This window comes from Larus michahellis, chromosome 7 (assembly GCF_964199755.1).
Source record: "Larus michahellis chromosome 7, bLarMic1.1, whole genome shotgun sequence".
Taxonomy (NCBI): domain Eukaryota; kingdom Metazoa; phylum Chordata; class Aves; order Charadriiformes; family Laridae; genus Larus; species Larus michahellis.
Window position 1 is genome coordinate 30,315,617 of NC_133902.1, and position 22,410 is coordinate 30,338,026.

Sequence of the window (22,410 nt, forward strand, 5' to 3'; positions counted from 1 at the left end):
GTGGAAGGAATGTGGTTTCGAGGTAACCTGCATTTTCATAGCATTCAAATGTACAGACATTTGATTGATGCAATAATAACAATAATCCTTACTCAGCAAAAAAACTTCCTGTATGACTTCTGGTTTCCATGCAGGCTTTCATGTAGACTGACAAACAGGTCAAGTAAAAAGCAAGATAATTAGTAAGAACTTCTTTAAAGAAATAACTTAAGTACTGAATGGAAGACTTCAAGATCATTTATTTTAAAAGCAGAAGCTTGTTTCAGTTAAAAAAAAACATACATATGAGATGCAGTAAGATCATCCAGTTCACTGATGACAAAGTATGACACAGGTCAGAGGATCAACAAAGGAAGTTACCCACTTGGATTTGTCCTGGATAGACTGAGGAACAGTTTTCATGAGACAGGTGCATAGGCCTTACTATCCGTGAAAGAGAAAAGGTATGACTATGCCTTTCAAGGTTTAGACTGCTGCAAATTGGCAACCTCACCTTGATCAGATTCAATTCCTGAATTATTTCTATTTTTAGAAGAGCTACAGACACACTGCACAAGTAGCCTTGTTTAGTGCTTCCCCTACTTCCGCACTACTGTATTTCTGTCCCAGCTTTGTGGTGTTTAGCTCCTTGAATAAGTCCAACAAAATTCTGAGATGAGGACCCTCCATCAAAATCCTTACTGACCTAGTTAAGAAAGCCTTATAGAAAAGGTTACAGCTGGCAGACGAGAGCTTCAATAGCCGCTCAACCAGGGATCCACAGGAAAGATTCTGCAACTGACCTCTAGGCAGGAGTTGCAAGGTTAGACAGCACATGGAACTCTCACAAGCTATGGAGGAAGATGTTAGTTACATAGAGCTCCAGGTCACATGCTATCTTCCCTATTCACAAAACCCATCACTTACAAAAGGTCTGTATCCAAATCAGTCTATAGCCAACACTTTCACTAACAACAAGTCTTAAACCTTAAGTTTGCAATCTGGTTTCACTTTCTGGCTTGCGCTCAGAAACAAAAAAAACTGGCAAGCAGAGAATGTTAGTGGAAAACTTTGTAATGCTCAAAATACTATCCATCAATTTCATCACCAAATGATCACAGGAGATTATTAAAAAAAATTATCATAGTCGGTTTAGGCAAAGGTCACAGCAGGCAAACTGTGCCACTAAGAATTGCATTCAACAAAAAAAAAAAAAAAAAAAGCCTGACCTACAGGAACTGAAGTGAATGGTACCTACATTCAGTGGTAGTTAGACCCCTTAAAACATAGAAAAATGGTAGAATTGTATTCCAAACCTTCTACATGAAATTCTGACCTTATCACCATTAATCACATCCAGCACTGCAAGACTAACAAAAAGAGAAAATGAAAAAAGACTAGGAAACACTACATGCTCTCAAAACTTCTAGTTTGAGGAGAGCATAAAAAAGGAGCTACCTCTATATGAACGTCACCAAAATTTATAAAGATGCATTTAATTTAAGTCAACCTGCCCGACAGACACACCAGCCAAGAGAACAGTTGCAGAGCAGGTACAGGCATCTTTTCAACCAGTCACCTTCTGTAGCAGCTAAAGATTACCCATCTATTTACTGGAAGGGTAGAATGTTCTAATGGTAGCTTTCAGGGAAATGTGAAAACCCTAAAAACACTAACTACTTTACCACCACCTTTCACAGGTAATGGGAAGGCATAAATCCATGTACGAATTAAAAGAAATAATCCTCAACTGTAGGATGGTCTACAGGAGGATTCTCAAGGTCCATTCCTGAGTTCAGACACAGGACAAATCCACCATATACAGAGGATTAACCCATCAGGATTTATGACTTGTCTCTCCTTCAAAGGTCCAAATAGTGACATGTTGGATTCTAACCTCTTTGGAGCTGGAACTACTCTTAGTTGACACCAAATTAAAAGAAACAGGAGATGATTAGATCAAGTAAATTTTTCTCATCTCAGAAGATCTGTAACTTAGATATGCAGGTTTGCCAATAAAGATCAGCTCAGCTGTTGATGGATTGATAAGAATGAGATAGTATCTTCTATAACAATGTGAAGGTCTCCTAAGGTTTTAGGGAAGAGAGATGAACAGAGTAGCTGATTAGGCAAAAAAAATACAAGAAAAAACACCACCACAGAGTTTTCCAGGAATGCAGGTCTCGGAACTTCTTTGGATTGTATCAAGTTCTCCTTTAGACTAAGCACTCCATTTTCTTCTACTGATTGAGAAATTACTGCATTTTTGTATAGGGAAATAATAGGGAGGGTGCACATTAAGATTCACCAATAGCTAGTATTTGGTTGGGAATCTGGAAAACATACTATCACACACACTGTACTGCAAAACTATTTGGCTCAATGGAGCCTCATCTTTGAGGTCGAATCCCTAGCCAGAAAAAAAAGAGCCCAGAGCCAGCTGTTAGTCTCTACCCATCAGACTGAATTCTGCAATTCCAAATACCAGTCTTTGTTACACTACAATTGTTCATCTTCCTCCCTATCTACCATTCATACAAATGGTATCCTTATCACCAGCTGTAAGAAGCATGTTCATTCAAACATTCTGCAGTTTTCTTTTTCATACATGTAACAACCAATAAAGAAAAGCATTGAAGCAAGGGGCTCTCGCTGTGGCAATAAATGCTGCCAGTGTATCCCGATGAAACCAACAAGCAACTTGTCTAAACCTCCCAATTCAGGAGCATTCCCAAGAGCAAATCAGCGCACTGGCGTAGTGCTGTGGCACCTGCCACAACAAAGCAAACCATCAGTTCTGAATGGATGTACTGGTGGCATAAAAATTACAGGTTTACACTGGAAAGTAAGACAGATCTTGGTGACATTAAAACATTACAACCACTCACTTAATGGAGGTGTCTATAGCGCAGTCACTAGGCATAAGAAAAAACATTTACAGAATCAAGTCTTACACATTTCCTCTTTAAAGTGAGGATAATGGTCCAAAAAAAGTCCTATCCAGAACAATCAGTAATTTCTTATAACACGAAGTTTTCTTTACAAATAAATTATTGAAGAAATCCTATGTAAGAAATAAAGTACTGATAAGACCTACATAATTACCACAACAACATATAACCTGATGGGAACAAAAAATGCTTTTATCAATAAGGAAGATACTACGCAAGTACTACATCGGCTTTTTTTCCCAAAAGTTCTTGTAACATGCTCATTTCCCAAATTTTTTCATATGAAGCAGCTTCAACAGTATACAAATTTCTCTAGGGCACTATCTGGTCAGCGGAATTCAGAAGTCTGTTTCTATCAACAAGTCGTTCACATGTCATTTCTGTTTAGTCAGGTCCCTGACATAAAATGGGTACATCTTTATGCATAAGCAAGACTCAAGAATGAAATATAAAAATACAAAGCAGAATCCGTTTTCAACAATACTAATTGCTCAAGACCTTTAGCGTGGTTATATTCATTAAGGATGAAACACAGGCATCTTAATAGGGGGCTAGAGGGAGTTTTCAGTAATGAAGCAATAGGTCTTCACGCCCAGGAAAGCTGCAGTTATGACATTAGCATCATTAGGAAAGCCTAAAGAATGTTCTGCTCAATGGGGGAGGAAATCTGCTGCTTCAGTAGCAGGATGCAAGACTCTGCACAGTATGGTGCGATTCAACTGACCTATCACACTGAACCAGTCAGGAGGAAAGTATAGCCAGATAACATGAACTATTAATCCCAAATAATTGTATCTGTTAAAAACAAAAAAAAGATTTTAAGAAAATACCAATAGAACACAACCCTCTATTTTCAAATACTTAGGGAAAAAAGATTAAAGCTGCAGTTTATGCAGCAAGAAAAAGCACCACCTGGTTCCATCCTATGTCAAAGAATTTTTTTTTAAACATTTAGACTACCATACTACATGGTGCTTCCCAAGTTGGAAACAAATCCACAAAAAATACCATTTGGTGTTTAAATTTCTTCACAAATTCATACAAGACTACTAGGAGTTCATCTTCAACTGGGCAAAGAGGAATAGGAAGCAGTCACTACTGAGAACTCTGTACTACTCTTCAATGGCTTCCTTCTATGACTGTTTTAACACTCGCTTATTACAAAATCTTTGCTGTTTCTCAAGTAATAACAACAAAATAGTATTTGGAACTTGATAAATATGCTCTGGGAGACAAAAATGAAAACTCTGTATTATCACATACACTGAAGTCTAACCTGCAGTATTTCCAGGATGATTTATTCTCATTTTGCCTACTGTATTTTCACCAATTTTATCCAGCTGTACCCTTCAACTGAGCTCCCCTGAAATACATTAATATCAGGTAACTTAATATTCATCCAGAAGTTCAAGTTACAGGGCAGTAGTCTGCTTCTTAAAAAGAAGGAAGAGGTCAGAAGATTTTTTTTTTTCAGGTTACATAAGTACGTAATGTCCTATGAGGCATTTTCTATGACAAGTCTGACTACATCCAATAGCAGATTTTGTTTGGATTATAAACACCTGTTCGAAACATAACTTCCTTTTTCTTTACTTCCCCTACTTACGTGGCCTGTCTTCCTACATACATATATGGGACAGTTACCCATAAACTCATACAACAGCAACGACAAAGCAGTGTATCAAGTTATATCGTCCTTTTTTAGTATGATATCATAGTGGACAAACCTGAAGGCTGAATCAGAAGTGATAATTAAGCTGTTTATTGAAATACGTCAGTTTCCAAGACAACGTAAAAGCTCGCTAACACACTGTAGCTGATTGAGCAACACTAAGACAAATATGGGAATTAATGGTTGAAACATTTCCTAGCAAAAAAGTACTTAAAAACAGAGCTTAGAATTGTTTTGGTAAAACAAAGATTATAGATTAATCCCATGCCTGTTAGAGCATAAAATAAAATAAATTTTCTAAGACAAACTGGGATAGAAAAACAAACAAAAAAAACAACGTAGAGACCGGGTCCAAGACAAAAGTGCCACATAAATACAACTGTATTACTTTGTCTTTGTAAAGAACTAAATACCTTCAATTTGTCCAAAACAGAAAAATATTCATAACAAAGGATTTCTTTCAAAACTTTCCATATATATCTTCTGAAGAAATATGTTACGTTTCTGCAAACATTTTTTGTAAGCACAGAGTTTGGAGTCAAAATGAATTGTCATTTTCCCTACCCGCAATGTTTTTAGAGAAACTACAAGAACATTCAGTACTCCTGCCTGATGGCTGATTTACAACAGCAACATGTAATTCCAGAAAATTAATTGTCACGTTGTGGGGCAAGCAAGAACAGAAAGAAAGGGGAAAGGTATTTTATTAGTAGAAATCAGCAACTGATACAGACAGTCAGTGTGCAGCATTAGTTCTTTAAATGCAGCTAATTTGGGGAAGATCACCAATACAACCCAAATAACCCACTATTTTCACTGTAAGCAAAAATGCACCATTCTTGAATGAACTTAGTAGCTGTATTATTGCTTCCTACTCAGTCTGACTGCCAACTAAAATTACCATACCAGAATCAACTGCTGGCTTCTGTACATTCTCATCACTGGAAACACACTCTGATGCCCTCAACAACTGGGGATCAAGTCCCTGTAAGATAGTTCAACTAACATTTGTCTGTATCAGCATTCCCAAAGTGAGCCTCTCAATAATTTAACTACTTAAAATAACAAATTTTAAACTGATATTTAAACTACAAATTGTAGCGCTTATTAATTTTACTACATGGCTTCCATATCCCACGCATTCAACTGGCTTCTATGAACAAGACTTCAGCCAGCCAAAGCAGACATTCCAAGCAACTCGTTTAGGTAAGAGCCATGCATGCAAATGTGAGCAAATTGATACACAGACAATAAACACCACTTCCCCATCTCTGCCTCCTCCAGTAAGATAAAGAACATCTGGAGGAGCACGATGGTTTTATACTTTTTTTCCTGGGAAAAGTTTCACTGCAGCTTAAAGAAAAGTCACTGTGGATTTCACTTGCTAGTCTCATAGTCATTCTTTTCCCCAGCCGTATATCACTTTCTGTACCAATAGCATTAAAGGCCTTCAAGTTAGCAAACTAGCATCTCCAGCTGAACCAAGAGCTTCACTACAAAGCTGGTAATTTGAGTATGGCATCCTACTTAGAGGGAGCGGCATTTCAAAGGGGAGAAGTATAAGCACAATGGTGCTTTTAGTTTGAATGCATTTAGCCCTGTATGGATTGAGGAATTGCTTTCAATGGAACCACGCAGACCCAGACACCACGAGAGTATATGAGACCCTTCAGTGCTGACCCAGAACCCCTCTTTCTCCTTCTCTCACCCACATACTCAGGGCAAAAAAAAAAAACCCCACAAACAAACCCAAACAAAAGGTCTCTCAATTCTCTGGAAAACAATCAATGAGGTACGTGGTCTTGCATCCAAGGACCATGTCTTATAGCCACAGAGGTGCAAACACAGTAACAACAGGCACAGCAACCCAAGTATTTTGCAGAACATCTGCTCTCACTCAAGCCAAGAATCCTAAATACAACAGATAACATGCAAGTGCTCCCCAAGGTACCAAAAATACCAAGTTACAAGAAATACTAAGGGACTGGGCTGACAATAAAGAATCATTAATCCTACAGTATCTACCCATCAGCAGGAAGCCTTAACACACACATTGCTAAACAGCAACAAAAGCAGATCCTGAGTCAGAAAAAAAAGTTCCACCAAGCTTCATTTCACTGAAACACAAGTCACTTTCCAAGAGGACAGTCACTTCCCTGACAATTCATTTACAATTCTCACAAAGCAGCTGATCAACAAAACTCTTTCTTAAACATCTAAGACCACTCACATAATGAAATCTCAGAGCAGCAAAATCTTAGTTGATACTGTAATACAGAGAATTGTTCTTAAGTCCAGAGTGTTACTTGTTTCCTCCAGTGAAACAGACAAGATCTGCCCATTCATAACTGCAAACAGTACCCCTAAAAGCCACTGCTAAGCTCAGTAGCATCAAAAATAATCACCCTCCGATTTTTCAGCTGAAACAACAACCCAGTATTCTGGTTTAGTTAACGAAGGAATTGGGCCTTCATGACCAAACCTTGCCAACATGGCCCAGCCAAAAAACCAAATCAAACTTGCTACAAAAACGCAGCAGGCTACATTAAGCAACTGCCTGCAGAATTCTCAGCTTTTTACCAGAAGTCTCACAGTAATGACTCAGTCATTTACTGCATGAACTTTCCTTTCATTACATGTATAAAGTACTGAGTACTTTAAACCAATTAACATTATTGCTATTTTATACATAGGAATTGAAATATTTTACAATATACAAGAGGTAATATGCTAATCTCATATACTACCCTTTACCAGTCAAGTGACCGCAGTATAAAAGCAAAACTAGGCTTCCAGAACAATCCCCAAAGTACAGAGCCTCTCACACACATTTTTGTGGTATTTGACAGTACCATAACTAATAAAAATTTCCCAAAGCTTGTATCCTAGTTACCTTTTTCTTTTTCCATTCTGCAACTATGAAAGATATTCCTTGTAGCAATCTTCCTTCCTTCTCCAAATACTTTAGGCACTTTAACAATACCATTTTCCACTTTGTTCTTTTAGAAGATTTTAACACTTCAAAAAAAATTAGATAAAGAACACTTAACATGCCAACAGAAACAGCAGCATTCTGCCACAGGAAGTATTCCAAGCATTCTAAATATTTTGAAAAGAAAAACAAATCTTCAGTTATCTTTAACATAAACCTGTTTACGTGCCCACACCTCACAGCAGATTTTAGCTGCTGATTATCTTGAGATAATCCCATTCTCTATAAGATTCTACATTTTTGTGAAGAAAGTTAATTTTGGAAAGAGCCAATAGAAGGACAATGGCAAAACACCCGCCCCATCCATGTTAAGTTGGAAAAAAACCCTCCACAAGGTAATAAAATTAATTGTTTGTGACTTCTTATGATCTCTTTTACCAACCCCAAATTTTCCCTCAGGAAAGAACACTAACTCCAAATGATGCTTGACAAGATAAGAGGAAATTTATCTGTTTATCTTTTTGGTTAGTTCCACTGCAAATCACCTAGATCAAAAACGAACTCATCAAGGGACTGCAAGAGAACTGTTTAAATTTACAGTGAACAGGGGAGAGAGCAGAGAACAGGCGCAGAAGTCATAAAACTTCTAGTGACTTGAATGAAAACCTGTTCTGTACTTTTCACGTCCTTAGGTTGCTTCCCCCACCCTGCCTCTTTACATGTCCTTGTACAAGCTCTGAATCACCATTACTCGAGGGGAACACCAATTTCTGGACAAACTGGCCTGTGTCCACTTTGTCCACCCATGATGCAGAATACAGAACTCAAGACTTCTATAAGGAAATAGCCAGAAAAAAGAAACACAACAAGGTCGGAAACGTGAACTCTGGCCTCTGGCTGTCCAATAGAGAAGGCTGGATGATTTTGACCTCACACTGAAGGGGGCACAGGAGATCAATGCTTAGCATAAAAATAATTTTCTTTAAATATTACCCAACTAGCAAATTGGGTACAAAATCATGAGAAACTAATTGGACCACAGTACTTCTTAAGTGTCTGGCATTTATCTGAACCTTTCTCAAGTTGTTGCAATTTCTCTCCTATAAATTGCTTATTGAAAATTCTAGAACAGTCAAGGCCTTAACTAGAAAGGCAGACACCCTTCTACTCCTTTCTAAAGGAATTTAAAAAACAAAGAGAGAGAAGGAAAGGCATTTGAAGTATTTATACAAAAGCTTTGTAGGCCACCTTCCAGCCATCAGCATGAGATTAATTCCGATGTCATCACAAGCACAAATCAAAGGTGAAATCAAATTTTAAATTTCTTAGTTCAACTCAGCTGAAAGTAATTCTGTTTCTGATAAACTCCGCTCTGGAACAGACACCATATGCCTATTTTAGTACTCTGAACCATACTTCAGCGCAAAAGATCTCACTGACTGTTGGCTGTAACACCACCAAGAATTCTATAGACATTTTGCAGTTATTACACACACACAATATTCATTAGGAAAAAGATTTTTCATACTAAATATTTGTCAAGTTCTATGTATCTTAAGGCAGGTTAAAGCACTGCACTTGCTCAGAAAGACTAACAAGGTGACCACTATAATCTCTACCACAGAGCAGTCTCAGCTAGTCATGATGGATTTAACATATCAGTAGCAAGTTTCTCTCAAAATAAACCTGCAAGAACAAGAATTTTACTTCCAGTTTAGCCGTCAAGATATTAAACAATTGATTGGGCATAGAAGAAGCCAGCACAGGGCACAAAATAGATCCCATAAGCCATTAGCTGTACTTTTTATTCAGATGTCTTAGGAGGATGGACAATTCTCCAAGCCCTTAATTCAGGGCTTGTAACTGGCATGTCTTTCAAAAAGCAGTATTTGCAACACGAGGCCTTTCATCAGTATTAAACAGTATCCCATTAGCTTTCAGCACCTGCCTCTTGGATGAAAAAGAAAAAAGTATTTTTATGCTCAATTAGGTACAACCTAAGAAAAACTCAAGCTCCTTTCATGCAAAGGAAGTCTCTCTCTTCTAGTCTCTCTCTAGCCCTGCAGATAGCACCACACAGAGCAGCTGATGCCAGAAAACACAAGCTTTAATGGCAATAACTTAAGTTATGTTTGTGTCTGTATCAAGTTTGTTAGTCAACATGCACAGCGATAACGTCAGAAACCTTGAAACATGTAAAATAAGCCCTGCTAGCTCGTTAACTGAGCAGAACACGCTCCCAGCCCGCCAGCATCAGCTGTTCACACAAAGTATCTGGCGGGGGGGGATTCACAACACGGGCTCACGCGGGACGGGCGCCACCACGACCATGCCCCGTGGGCACCACGGCCGCGGGGCCCGGCCATCCCGCCCCCCCCGCACCGCCGGCCGCTAACCGACCCCCGGGCCTTCCCCCAGGCCACCCCTCGCGCCGGCCGTTACCCACCGCCCCTCTCGCGCCGGCCGTTACCCGCCCCCTTGGCCGTCACCCGTCCGCCCCCCGGCTCCGGCCGGCCGTCCCCCCGGTCCCGGCCCCCCTCGCCCCCCAGGCCGGCTCCGCACAACGGCCCCCGGCCCGGCCCCCCCGGGCAGGCAGGCGCGTGCCCGCGCCCTCACCTTCTCCTGGGCCTTGCGGTACCGCTGCAGGGCCTGCTGGGTCAGGTCCCGCACGCGGAGCTGCCCGTCCTTGCAGGGCACCACGATCCCCGTCCGCCCGAAGCACACGGTCACTTTCATCTCACCGGACCGCCATACCCTGCCCGCCGAGAAACGGCGACCGCCGCCGCCGCGCGGCCCTGCCCGGCCCGGCCGGGGGTGCGCGGGGGTGCGGAGCAGGTGCGGGAGGCCCCGGCGGCGCCGGCAGGTGCCTGTCCCCAGCCCCGCAGCGCGGCGGGGGCGGGCCGGCAGGTGCGCGCGGAAGCCCCGGGGGCTGCGCCTCAGCGCGCGCGGGCAGCGCCGGGAGCGAGGCCGCGGCCGGCGGCCTCCTTCCGCCGCGGCGGGCCGCTGTGCCCGCCCCTCCCCGCCCGGCTCTCCGGGGAGGCGCGGGCCGGGCCGGGCCGGGCGGGGCGGCCCCGTACGGCGACGGAGAGGTCGGGGGCGGCGGTGCTGCTCAGCCGGGGCAGAGCAGAGCAGGGCAGGCCGTGCCGCGCCGGGCTTAAAGGGGCCGCGGCGCCCCGTGGGTCAGCCCGCCGCGGGGCACGCTGTTCCGCCTGGCCCACGGCGTGCGAAGCGGGGCAGTTCTCCGGCCTCCCTGCGCAGGCAGTGGAGGGGTGCCCGCCGCACCCCCCGCGCCGTGCAGAGCTGGGCACACAGACTGCACCCACGCAGCAGCACCCACGCAGCTGCACTCTGCCCAGTCCTCGCGTGAAATGCTGACTTGTGAGAGCCCGTTACGGGGGCATCATGCTGTAACGCGTGGCTCTGCGAGGGAATGACACTCTGGCGTGCCCTAACAGGCCTAACAGCCCTCCCTGCCAGTGCAGCGGTGCTCCTGCACATAGAACCATAGAATCATAGACTGGTTAGAGTTGGAAGGGACCTTAAAGATCACCTAGTTCCAACCCCCTGCCCTGGGCAGGGACACCTCCCACTAGACCAGGCTGCTCAAAGCCCCATCCAGCCTGGCCTTGAACCCCTCCAGGGATGGGGCATCCACAGCTTCTCTGGACAACCTATTCCAGTGCCTCACCACCCTCACAGTAAAGAATTTCTTCCTAACATCCGATCTAAATCTACACTCCTTCAGTTTGAAACCATTATCCCTTGTCCTATCACTCCACTCCCTGATGAAGAGTCCCTCCCCGCAGCGCGGGGTTGTCTCGCTGTGGGCACAGGGCACGCACACACGGAGCAGGCCCTTTGCCACACAAGATACATCTCAGCAGAAGCAACGCACAGAAACCTGCAGCACGGTGGGATGACCAGGGCCACAGCACAGCCCTTGCTTGCCCTGCCAAGCGGTGAAACATACCCATGTGCACAGCAATGCGCTGCCCACCCGTGACCTACCGAGACAGTGACATGATGTCACATACACTTTGCCACACCACACAGCAATTTGCAGACACTCCCAAGCACCATATCTACTCTGCACCATACAGCAGCACACACAGAAAGCCCAATACAGCTACAGCCCACTCCCTTCAACTTGTGGTATGGCAAAGCCGCACAACCTGCTGGATGGGATGTCAGGCTCTGCAGCACTCTCCAAACACCCGCTACTCTGCAAAGCACATTTTGCCCCACAAGGTGATAGCAAGTAGTGCCCCCTACCACCAGGTCACATACAGCATAGTGCAAATAAATGAGACAGCCTGATACCATTACAATCTTAACAGACCAATCTACACACAGAGGTGCGTACAACTGAAAATCACCACAAAGCAAAGAAAAGGCAATATAAAAATACCCCTAAACCACCGTATGACATCATACAGAACAAGGGGACTATTGCTGCAGTAAAAATAGATGCCCCACCAACTCAGATTAGCATTCAAAAAGGCAGTCCACACCCTGTGCTGTATAACATAACCAAATGACAGTACCAGAGCAGTTGCTGTAGAAGCGTGCCAAAACAGCCCAAGCTGGAAGGTAAAGTGAATGCTGAAGTTTGGGGATGAGATGGGGATAGAGCCACATAAACTCCAGCAAGTGGAAAGTTTATGCTGGTTCCTTAGGAGCAGGCACAGGCAGAGCGTGGAACTGCTGAAATAGTAAACAATTCCTCCTTTCCTTTCCAAATCCGGACATGTCTGCCACCAGCCTGCAGCATTTCAGAGCAAGTCACAGGAAAATAATCTATTAAACCATATTTAGAACTGCTTTCCCTGGGCATGTGCTTGTGTGTGCATGTGCAAGTGCACAAATGTGCATCCCATGTGCTTTGAAACAGAAAAAAATGATTTTTTTTCCCCTCCAGAGCAAAGCAGCAATGCAAAGGAACAGGAATATTCTGTTTCTTCAGGAAACGCCGTGGGTAAGGTAGCACAGGTAGCACGCCAGAAACACTCCCAGGGCAGGTAGTGCCCTGGTTTCTCGTGGGTCAGCACCACCATAAAGCATTCATCATGCAAAATCATTATTCCTCCCAACTGCTGGAGGGACCAGCAGATCAGCTAGGCTACGGAAATGATTCACATGAAAAATAATCGAGGAGGGCAAAAAGGGAAGTCTTGGTATAACTCCTAGCGATTCCGTAAGCTGAGTTTGTAAGGAGAGAGCAGCAGGGGTACCTGAATCAGGGAGGCAACAGCTCCTCACGCCTTTCTTTGCTCTTGAAAAATGACAAGGGGGAGCAGTCCCATGTAGCAGCCTCAGAGCCGAGTCAGTGGGAGCAGGAGGCAGGCGAATTCAAGGCACTTCTCTATCTCAGCTGCTGACATGCCATTGGGAAGCCCCAGTCCCTGTGCTTATATGGCTTAGGCTACAGAGCACAGGGGGTTTTAGGTTAATAATTGACTGTGAACATAAAAGCTTCTCTTGCTCTCTGTTTCTCCCACCCTTTCCCCCTCTCGCTCTGTTTATGAGCAAGGTCTGACACATTCAGGAAAAAACAAGGGGGTTTATTGTTGGGGTTTTTTTCTCAGATTCTGAAAACGTGATATGTGCTGTAACTGGGGTTGGATGGAGCTTGTTGACAGAGACAGTGTCTTGTGTTAGACCAACTGATACATCTGGAAAAAATTTAAACCATTTTGGCAACAACTCCATACCTGAAGCATAAGCAACAGGTTCCAAACTGCCTATGGTTACACTATAAGGACCTATAAGTTATTTGAGAAATGAAGAAAAGAAAAGCTTTTCTTTAAATGGGCTTGCTAAGTATCTTACAGAAACTGAGATTGTATTTAATTATCACACATGAACAAGGGGGAGGGAGGAAAGGTTGCAGAGGAATCACCAGTGTGTTTACTGTCTGCTAGTGTTTGTTTGAACGTTATGTATGGTGTTGCAAATGAGACAATATTGTGTTCTGGGTGCACTACATGTTTGTTTACACTGAAACAGTCTGAAAGTCTTTGAAGCCAGCTGGTAACAATTAACACCTACGTATCAAGGTTTTACCTGTAACTATCTCTGCGACTTCAGTCTGCACAACTTTCTGAAAAGAAACCCCTTGCTTTACCAGACAACTGGCCATGATATTTTTCTTCTTGATGTGGGGAGCAAGAAGGACGCAGCACTTTTTTCCAAAAGTAAGTTCCTCCAAGGCAGCGAGCAGTGTGGCAAGAAAAGCTGGCATATTGGCATGGCTGAGAAGCCAAGTATGGGAGGGAGGACCAGGAGTGCTGAGCTGGAATTCCCATAAAAAAATCTTCTTCTTAAGAAACTACAGCCTGAGTTGCAATAGGGTGAAAGAGAGCTGAAGGTAATTTTTATTTATCAGATCTCTACATTATTTTCTCCTGCACAGGATCATCAGGAAGTATGACCAAAAAAAAATACTTTCCTGGAAAAAAAATACCTTTGGAGCTGAAGACTTCCAAACCCCAAAGCAGCTGCCGAGTCACATACACCTCTTCTTGTTGGGCACACAAAACTAAGAACTGGGTCATCAATGTCATCCTTATGCCCACTTTTAACTTACTTACTTAGAGTAAAATACAACTTTTAAAAATGACTTATAATGAGGTCTTGTTTTTACTATACTGTTGTGCATTGAAGAAGGGCTGCCTGCTTGGTTCTTTTATGGAAATCTAAACCATATTTCATTCTAAGGAGATTATCAGCTAATGCTGTAAGCAGCATAAACTGGTTTTGCCCCCCAGAGGAGGACTGCTGCTCCCTCCCTGCCCCAGCTGTTTGTTCCCATCCATTCCTTTTTGTGTGCCAGCACGCACCGTTGTGGGTCTGTGCAATGAGATGCTGTAGAAATTAATTTTTTTGCCAGATTAGCTTTCAGCCAAATCAGTTCTGCAGAAACCAGAAAATCAGGAGAAATCAGAACTCAGTTCCTTAATAGGGTTTAAAACCTGTGCTGGCCCAAGGGACAGCATGGCACAGCAAGACGGCAGCCTTTTTCTTTTGGTTTCTACCAGCTTACAGTGCTTGGCAGGCAGCCTAGTTATACGAGTTTCAGACACAGATACGTATCCATATCCGTGAGATAATATTCATAACATTCATGTATCAATTTCATGAGAGGGGATGAGTAGATTTAACAGCTCATTGTCACTGCTGTTTTCTTCATCCCCTCCCATTGCCCTTTCCCACCTGGTGTTTCTTGGATATCTCCATGAGCCATTTCGGCTCATCAGTCTGGTAGAAAACTAATCCAGAAAAAAGCAAAGGATTGTTTTCTGCTTTCTTGGCAAGCTAAGGCCTCTCAGGGAAGGGTCTGACACATCCCAGAGGAGGCTGGAGGGTGAGGGCAGGGCCATGCATCTGGAGCAGGAAGGGGAATGGACAAGACCTCCACTTTCATAAACCGCAATAAGTTGTTTGCCCAAACAACTGCCTTAGCTAATGTATTGCACTTTTCATGTCGCTTTGCACTACAACAGACGTGTCTGGTGTCCCCGCGGGCTCCTCTCCACACAGGCTGTGGGCTGTCAGGACCATCCACTCAGTTCCCAAGCTCCTGAGCACCAAAACGGACGAACCCTACAGCCACAATACGAGGTGCTGACCAGGGATAAGTTCACTTTACACCACCATCATCACTTGTGCTAGATCAGCCCTCCGTGTAAAAGTGTAGGGCTTCCATTGCATCTGCGCTGTTTCGCAGGACAGCAACGTGGTCACATCGCCGTGCCTTACCCAGGAGACATTGGTACTGCTGGGAGTCTCCTGCTGTACAGACACCGTACCAGCACTGCAGCCCCACTAGCATCCCTGCCCTCCCTCCCAGCCTTTCCCACAGTGGTACTGCATTAGCACAGCGTCAGCCAGAGGACTAGAATTTAAGACTTCTGAATTCATATTTTTCTAAGTTGAATGGCTCTTACAGTCTCTCTGTTATAACTGGAAATTGCAATGATCAGTGCTTTTCTTTTATATCTATGAGGCTTTATCTAAAGATCCCAAAACAGTCAGCAAATGTCAGTAAAAATTCGCAAGTATTGTGCCAGCAGACATGGATTGGTTAAGCAACTTGCCTAAAAACACAAAGGAATTTTTCCTCATTTTACTGCTAACAAGACAACACAAGTTTTGACCTTTAATTTTTGGCTCTGAGCAGTGCCTCTTTCCTACACTATCACCCAGTAGGCATTTAACTATTTGACATCAGTAGCCAGGGCTGCCAAAGAAGATGCTCTTAGAACACCATTGGTTCAGCCTCTTTTCTACCATTAGTAAACCATGTAAAAGGAATACAGTCAATTTGAGTTCAGGTAAGTCCTGAACTCTAAAGTCCTAAAAGAGCATTAAGAGGTTATTATTACAGGTATGTTTTGTTCCTGGGCTTCAGACTGGAATAGATTTGGGGATAAAAGTTGAACCAGATGAAAAGAAAATAAAAAACTTCATAATTTAAATCAGTCTCATAATCCCTGGAGGTCTGATTTGTGATTTTCAAACTTTTCCTGTTAACACAGTAAAATATATTTGTTTGCTACTTACTGAATGTTGTTACCAGCAAACCCTTCAATTACTAAAGGCAAAAAAGGTCATAATTCCTGCTGTTTATATTTTGCATTTCTCCCAGCTTGGATAATGAAAATCAATAAAACCACTTTCACTGCCAAGTCTCAGTGGTACAATGTTGGTGAATAAAGGGAAAGCAAACTAACAAACATTCTTGGGAACTGCAGTAGAATTTTAAAAAATACAATATAAAAAAACCTGTTTACAATCTATATAAAATCAGATTCTTGCAAAAGTTTAATTTGAACCTAATTTAAAGTTGAAATAATAAGTAAAGGAATTGTGACATAGACTTGCAAAGCAAGATAATTCTCAGTTTCCATTCATGGTGTCATCGTTAGTTCACCCTGGATCTTCTTTCTGCTCATATAACTATATTGATTTAGCTCAACAAAGAAATTTTTTTAATATCTATGTTCTATAAGGATCTGAAAGAAGAGTGTGCTTGAATAGCCGGTTCTATATCCTTGTGATATCAAAATAAAAGCGTGGAACCAGATGGAAGAAATCCAGTTTCAGTTAGTCTAGGTGGAATCACGTCTCTCCTTCCCTCTTCAGATGAGAAAGGGTCCCTTCTCCTGGCTGCCATTCCAGGAATGGTAAGGGAGGGCTGGCAGAGCCCCTTCGTCATCTGGGGCAGCCAGGAGGGCTGTAACAAGCTCTGTAGTAACAATCTCTGCATCCTTCCAGGTTCTATGGGCATCACGTTCTGGAGTATCGCGTGCAGCTCTGGAGTCCTCAGCACAAGAAGGCCATGGACCTGTTGGAATGAGTCCAGCGGAGGACCGCGAAATTGATCAGAGGGCTGGAGCACCTATGCCATGAGGACAGGCAGAGAAAGTTGGGGTTGTTCAGCCTGGAGAAGAGAAGGCTCCAGGAAGACCTTATTGCAGCCTTCCAGTACCTAAAGGGGGCCTACAGGAAAGATAGGGAGGGACTCTTTATCAGGGAGTGCAGTGATAGGACGAGGGGTAATGGTTTTAAAGTGAAAGAGGGTAGATTTGGATTAGATATTAGGAAGAAATTCTTTACTGTGAGGCTGGTGAGACACTGGAACAGGTTGCCCAGGGAAGTTGTGGATGCCCCATCCCTGGAAGTGTTCAAGGCCAGGCTGGATGGGGCTTTGAGCAGCCTGGTCTAGTGGGAGGTGTCCCTGCCCATGGCCAGGGGGTTGGAACTGGATGATCTTTAAGGTCCCTTCCAACTCTAACCAGTCTATGATTCTATGATCCTATGTATACCTGTCAATATAAGCATGCCCACGAAAGAAAAGGCTGAGTGCACAAGAGCTGAACACTGAGGGCCAAGCCCCACCCTGCAGTGTGGAAAGGAATGTTTTGCTCACAATCGGATAATGATTTGTTTACTGTTAATTAGGCATGAGAGCTGTTGATAGCTAGCTCTGTTTACAGTGTGGGCAGGAGATGGCTCCATCTAAATAGGTCCAAAGGATATTAACATTCTTAAAAGTTTGGCAGGTGCAGAAATTAGTCCCTCAAAAAAACCAAAGGTATGTTCAGAGAAATCCAGCGGGGAAGGGAAATCTAAATAAAGCCACCGGGGGAGATTTATGTATAAAAGTTACATGTTTAAAAATTCCTTTAAAATGGTCCTCAGCCACAAAGTTATGTAAACACCTTAGTGATAAAATCACTAGGACTTACAGACAGAGAGAGAAAGAAAAGCCTTTTGAGGCTATCTTAAAAGCATAGGTGGATATAATCCCAGATTTCATTTTTATTTCTGTTCACATATCTCAAAAAAATCTTACTCACTGTTGTTTTCACTTTGACTGCTAAAGTCTGCTTCACTCCAATCTCAACGTCATTTTGTATGAAGGGTGATTTTGGTTGGTCCATGACCAACACTGAGGTCCCATTTATCACTTCGTCAGAGTTTCATTCCTATTCCATCTGTGGCGAACCTTGGCCAGCATCAGCATCCGTGCCAGGGTAGCAGGATATTTCCCCAGGACATCCAGGAAGGAAACAAGTTGCCCTTCTGCTCTGCAACAGCATGGAAAGACACAGCAGTTTGTGGAAGAGATGTCTTGTGTTAGTGAATGTTACCAGGCAGTGAGATGGTAGAGAGCCTGCTCAGCCCTGGGCTCTCCCTGATTCTCCATGGTAAGGCTAAACTACGAACTGGAGGTTTCTTTACTAACTCTGTGATAATGTCAGCTGTGCACTATCACCTGGGATTTGGTCTGAGCCACCTCTCCATGGTGATCCTGCACATCTCCAGGTAGCTCAATGTACAAACAGGGTATATGGTAAATTGCGGTTATGCAGAAGCAGATAGGCTGCCCTGAAAATCAGTCAGGCTTAACTTTTCCCTCACTGGCATTTTTGGACAAAAATCTTTAGCAGTTGTACATGAGGAATTCTCGTCTTGAGCTAGAGAAGAAAATGAAGGTCCTGCCCTTTTACCACACCACTGACTGAGGAGATTGAGGTTAAGATCCTGGGGTCTGTCAAATTAGTTCTGAAACAGAGCATTGTGTGTTAAATATGTTTTAGAGCCCATGTCCATGGGATGCTCTCATGCCACGTGACACCTTTGCAGTAGTGATTTGCCCTGCTGCTGATGAGGCTGGACACTGTCACCCTTCCTCAGGAGAGCACTGCTAGCTCCTGAAGATGGCCTGCAGCTGCTGCACAGCAGAGTGCTACATTTGCTGACTGATCTGAGCAACGGGGATGTTACGCTGACTCTCTGTTCTTCCCACCCTAAGGCTACTCCTGCAGCAATGCAATTTATTCATCTCTCCTTGCTCAAAGCTGTGCCTAAAGGCATAATATGGCCTTTGATTATCTGCAAGAAAAAAGCAAGTTTTCAAGGGCCACCACTGGTTTCTATTTGATAGTATGTCATTTCCACATTCTGTTTACTTCTAGCTTTTAGCACTCATTTCTTTTACTTTGGGTTTCATTAGTTGTTCTGTTTGCAGCCATTGTTTGTGGCCGCTAATAGCAACATCAATCTATTTGCTGTAACCTGGCCAAAATATATGATTTTAATTAATATATGTGATTTTTAAACGTCTGTTTTAGTATGAAATCCATTAGAAGACCATTTATATCACAGCTGAAGGTGCAGTTTTTAAAAAGATTCTCACCAATTCTCAGTTTTCTGTTTACTTTTGCCTTCTCCCTTTCTTCCTTCCAGACTATTTTATACTGTCCAATAATATGAGCTACAGATGCTAGCAGTTTTTAGCCATTCATTCACCAAAGCTGAAGGATTTGCTCTAAATGTGGAAAAGCTATGGGCTCCCAGGCCAGAGCAGCTGTGGGGGGGAACTCAAAGAGAGAGGAAATTTCAGTCCCTGAGATCACAAATCAATCTCTCTAGCAACACGGCGGGAGGAGGGAGGACTCAGTGGAAAGAGATGCTGTGTGCATGCTGCCAGCTGCATTACCTTCAGCAGCTGAAGGAGGAGGGTGTATAAGTGGCTGTTCCCCTCCCTTGACCACAAAGGATTTACTTAAAATGGATGCCAGAAGGAGGATTAGAGCAGAGCCCTCCCTCCTCTCCTTTGTTCAGGAAGAGGAAGGGTGCATAAACCCTTTGTTACTGGAGTCTGGGCTCACCTAGTAGTCCCAGTCTACTCCCATTTGCCTTCCCCTCATATTTTGCCACAGCCATGGAAAAGGATTGCTTGATGCTCCAGGAATGGCACTGTGCTTTGCAGAAAAGTCAGAGTCTCTAGACTGCTCCATAAATTGTACTCTGCTTATGTAGATGGTGCCTAAAAAGCTATCTGGGTCAGGCATGCTAAGCACCCCGCCTTTCCTTTAATGTTTTACCACGGACGCTCCCTCACATGATCCTTTTTCCAGATGGTCCCTAATCCTTGTACATATCCAAAATCCTCCAGCTATGATTTCTTGGTCTCCCCAACAACAGATATTTTTCTTTAGTGTATAGAGTACATAGTGTGCTTTCTGCTTCTACAACGCTTCACAGTATTTCCCAACAGTATTTCAAAACCTTCATTCTTTTCGACTGTATTCCAGCTTTCACACCTAAGGCAACGGCTGAACACCAGTGAGTCAAGCCAATGGCATATCGGTCTGACTTGTGGTAACTGATACACACCTTTCCTTCCAAGGAGCAATTCATTTATGCAGATGCTTTCTCCAGATGTTTCTGGAATAATCCCAAATTCATTGAGGGGGAAATCTAAATAACAGCAATGTTTTCACTCTCTACCACCATAACCAGTTTCTGCTGATGAAACCTCAGCTTCCCATTCACCGTTTTTCCTCCCAGACCCCCTTTTTTTTCACCCCAGTGCACAATTCCTATAGCCCAAGCACTCCCAATCCCTTCACTACCAGGTATGGAAAGGGTGGCCTCCACGCATCAACAGGGATTTGAGCTGCCTCTGAAGTGTGGGAATCTGCTTCCTCTGGCTCCAGCTGGGCCACGGTAACCAGCAGGGACATGCCTTTCCGACTGCAGTGCAGTACTCTCCTCTCAGCTCCTCACCCTCAGCTGGGGCCCCACTTGAGGTGGCAACCTATTATCATTAGGATGAGTAATAAAACAAGTACTAGTGAGACAGTTGGTGCTCTCAGGGCTGGTTTTGGATGGAACTTGGCCAGTAGGCAGAAGAGGCCTTTTCCAGGCCTCATATGCAATGTTTTGAATAACAGACCAACTTTCCTATTAAATTTTTTGCTTGATTTTCTCTAGGGCTGGGATTTGGCCCCGAGCATGTGCAACTACTCATCATTCTGGCTGCGAAGTGTGTTTTGTTGCTATTTGTGTGGTATCCAATATCCTGTCTTTTGTATTCTCTCCTCCTTCCTCTTTCTTTCCAAGGTACCAAATAACCTATTCTCCTAACAAGTGTATAATTATTTAGTTATTGCACTGTTTTATGATTACATTGTTCGTAATTGCTCAATATTGCAAGTGATTTATTAGTAATTGCAGAGTCTTTCAGATCTGTCTTCAGTAGGAGAACAAATAGCACCTTGCATCAATAGATATCAAAGTCTTCAAGACGGATTTTTCTTTAATGATCTTTTTTTAACTATCTTTCCTACTGCAGCCCTGAGGGCCGGAGTTCTTTCTGTCTTTAAAGAATAGCTCAAAGTTTCATTCCTGCCCTGCAGTGGAAAAATACATTACATCAGGCTTTGAATAGGGTTTTATTCTGTAGTCCAGCTATCACCTTCCTGTAGTTTCATCTACTTCTAATGGGATTTTTCTCTAGTGATATATATTCAGACTGCATAACTCCTCAGCCACTCAAATTCTTCTTAGAGCTTTTTGACAATAGCTAAACTGCAAGCATTTTTCAGATATTCCTGTCATTTAGGCCTTCCCAGACTGACTTCAGTGGGGATTCACAGGTAGAACAGACGAGAATTCAACTTCCCTCTCATTAATATATGCCTTCTGGTCACACCTTGCCAGCCTTTGTGTAAAACCCTCAGTCATTTTATCACACCCTTCCTCCTAAGGGATTTCTCAGCTTTCCACCAGCTACAGCAACAAACTCAGGCCGCCTATGCTTGGCTGCACAGCAAACAGGAAAAGATTTTCCAGCTCCTCTCCGAGTGCCTGGCGCTGTGCCCTGAGTTTCCTCTGCCTGCCACTTACTGCTGTGGCTTCTCCCTGCCACTAGTGCCTGCTGGGAACCCAGCTCTGACTCCTCCCGGGTGAACACAGAGCTAGCAGGCAAGACAAACTTTCTCATCTACTCGACAATTTACACTCGGCCTCTCCTCGGTTCCATCCACCCTAACCCCACCTCCCCCTCTCCCAGGCCTTTCAGCATGAGCTGGCAGCTAGTACAGACAACGCTGAAGAGGCCACCCAAGCCAGCCACATTCCTGAACAGCCCTCTGTTTTTTGGAAGATGTGAGGGGCGTAGGGACACTGTGTAATTTCCCATCGTCAGGGGTTATGCTGTGCTTAACAGATGTGCAATGCCCAGGGCTTGATTTAAACCTGCAACACAGACTCCTGGCCATGCCGGGAAGAATGCTATTTTTGAAGGTTCTGAGGCCGACATAAGAAATTAACCCCTCACTAATTGGATGGCTGCGCAGCAATACTATATTTCTCCTAATTAGTAAGTGTGGTTGGCTTCAGCGAAGCACAGGGATGGAAAAAAGAGGAGAAACGTCAGCCATATCTGGTAGGTACCTGAGGACTATTTGGGACCTAAATAAACAGTTCACTTTTCTGACCTATTGGGCACCAGTCCATAGCCTGACATCTATCTGTAGCTGCACATTCAGCGCTTTCTTGAGTTACTGCACCCGTAGGAC

General features: G+C 43.6%; 1 protein-coding gene across 5 annotated transcripts in view; it reads right to left on the reverse strand.

Annotated features, from left to right (window-relative positions):
* The window catches only part of PARD3B (par-3 family cell polarity regulator beta), a 425,873-nt gene extending 415,272 nt beyond the window's left edge, over window positions 1–10,601 (reverse strand). For 3 of the 5 annotated variants that reach the window (XM_074593644.1, XM_074593642.1, XM_074593643.1), the window contains exon 1: window positions 10,151–10,456. In XM_074593644.1, the coding sequence (XP_074449745.1) occupies window positions 10,151–10,270 (120 nt within the window). In that variant the 5' untranslated portion in view covers window positions 10,271–10,456. Of the gene's footprint in view, window positions 1–10,150 lie in introns of all 5 variants that reach the window. The other 2 variants (XM_074593647.1, XM_074593648.1) reach the window with 2 other exon arrangements.
* Window positions 10,602–22,410: the final 11,809 nt, after the last annotated feature.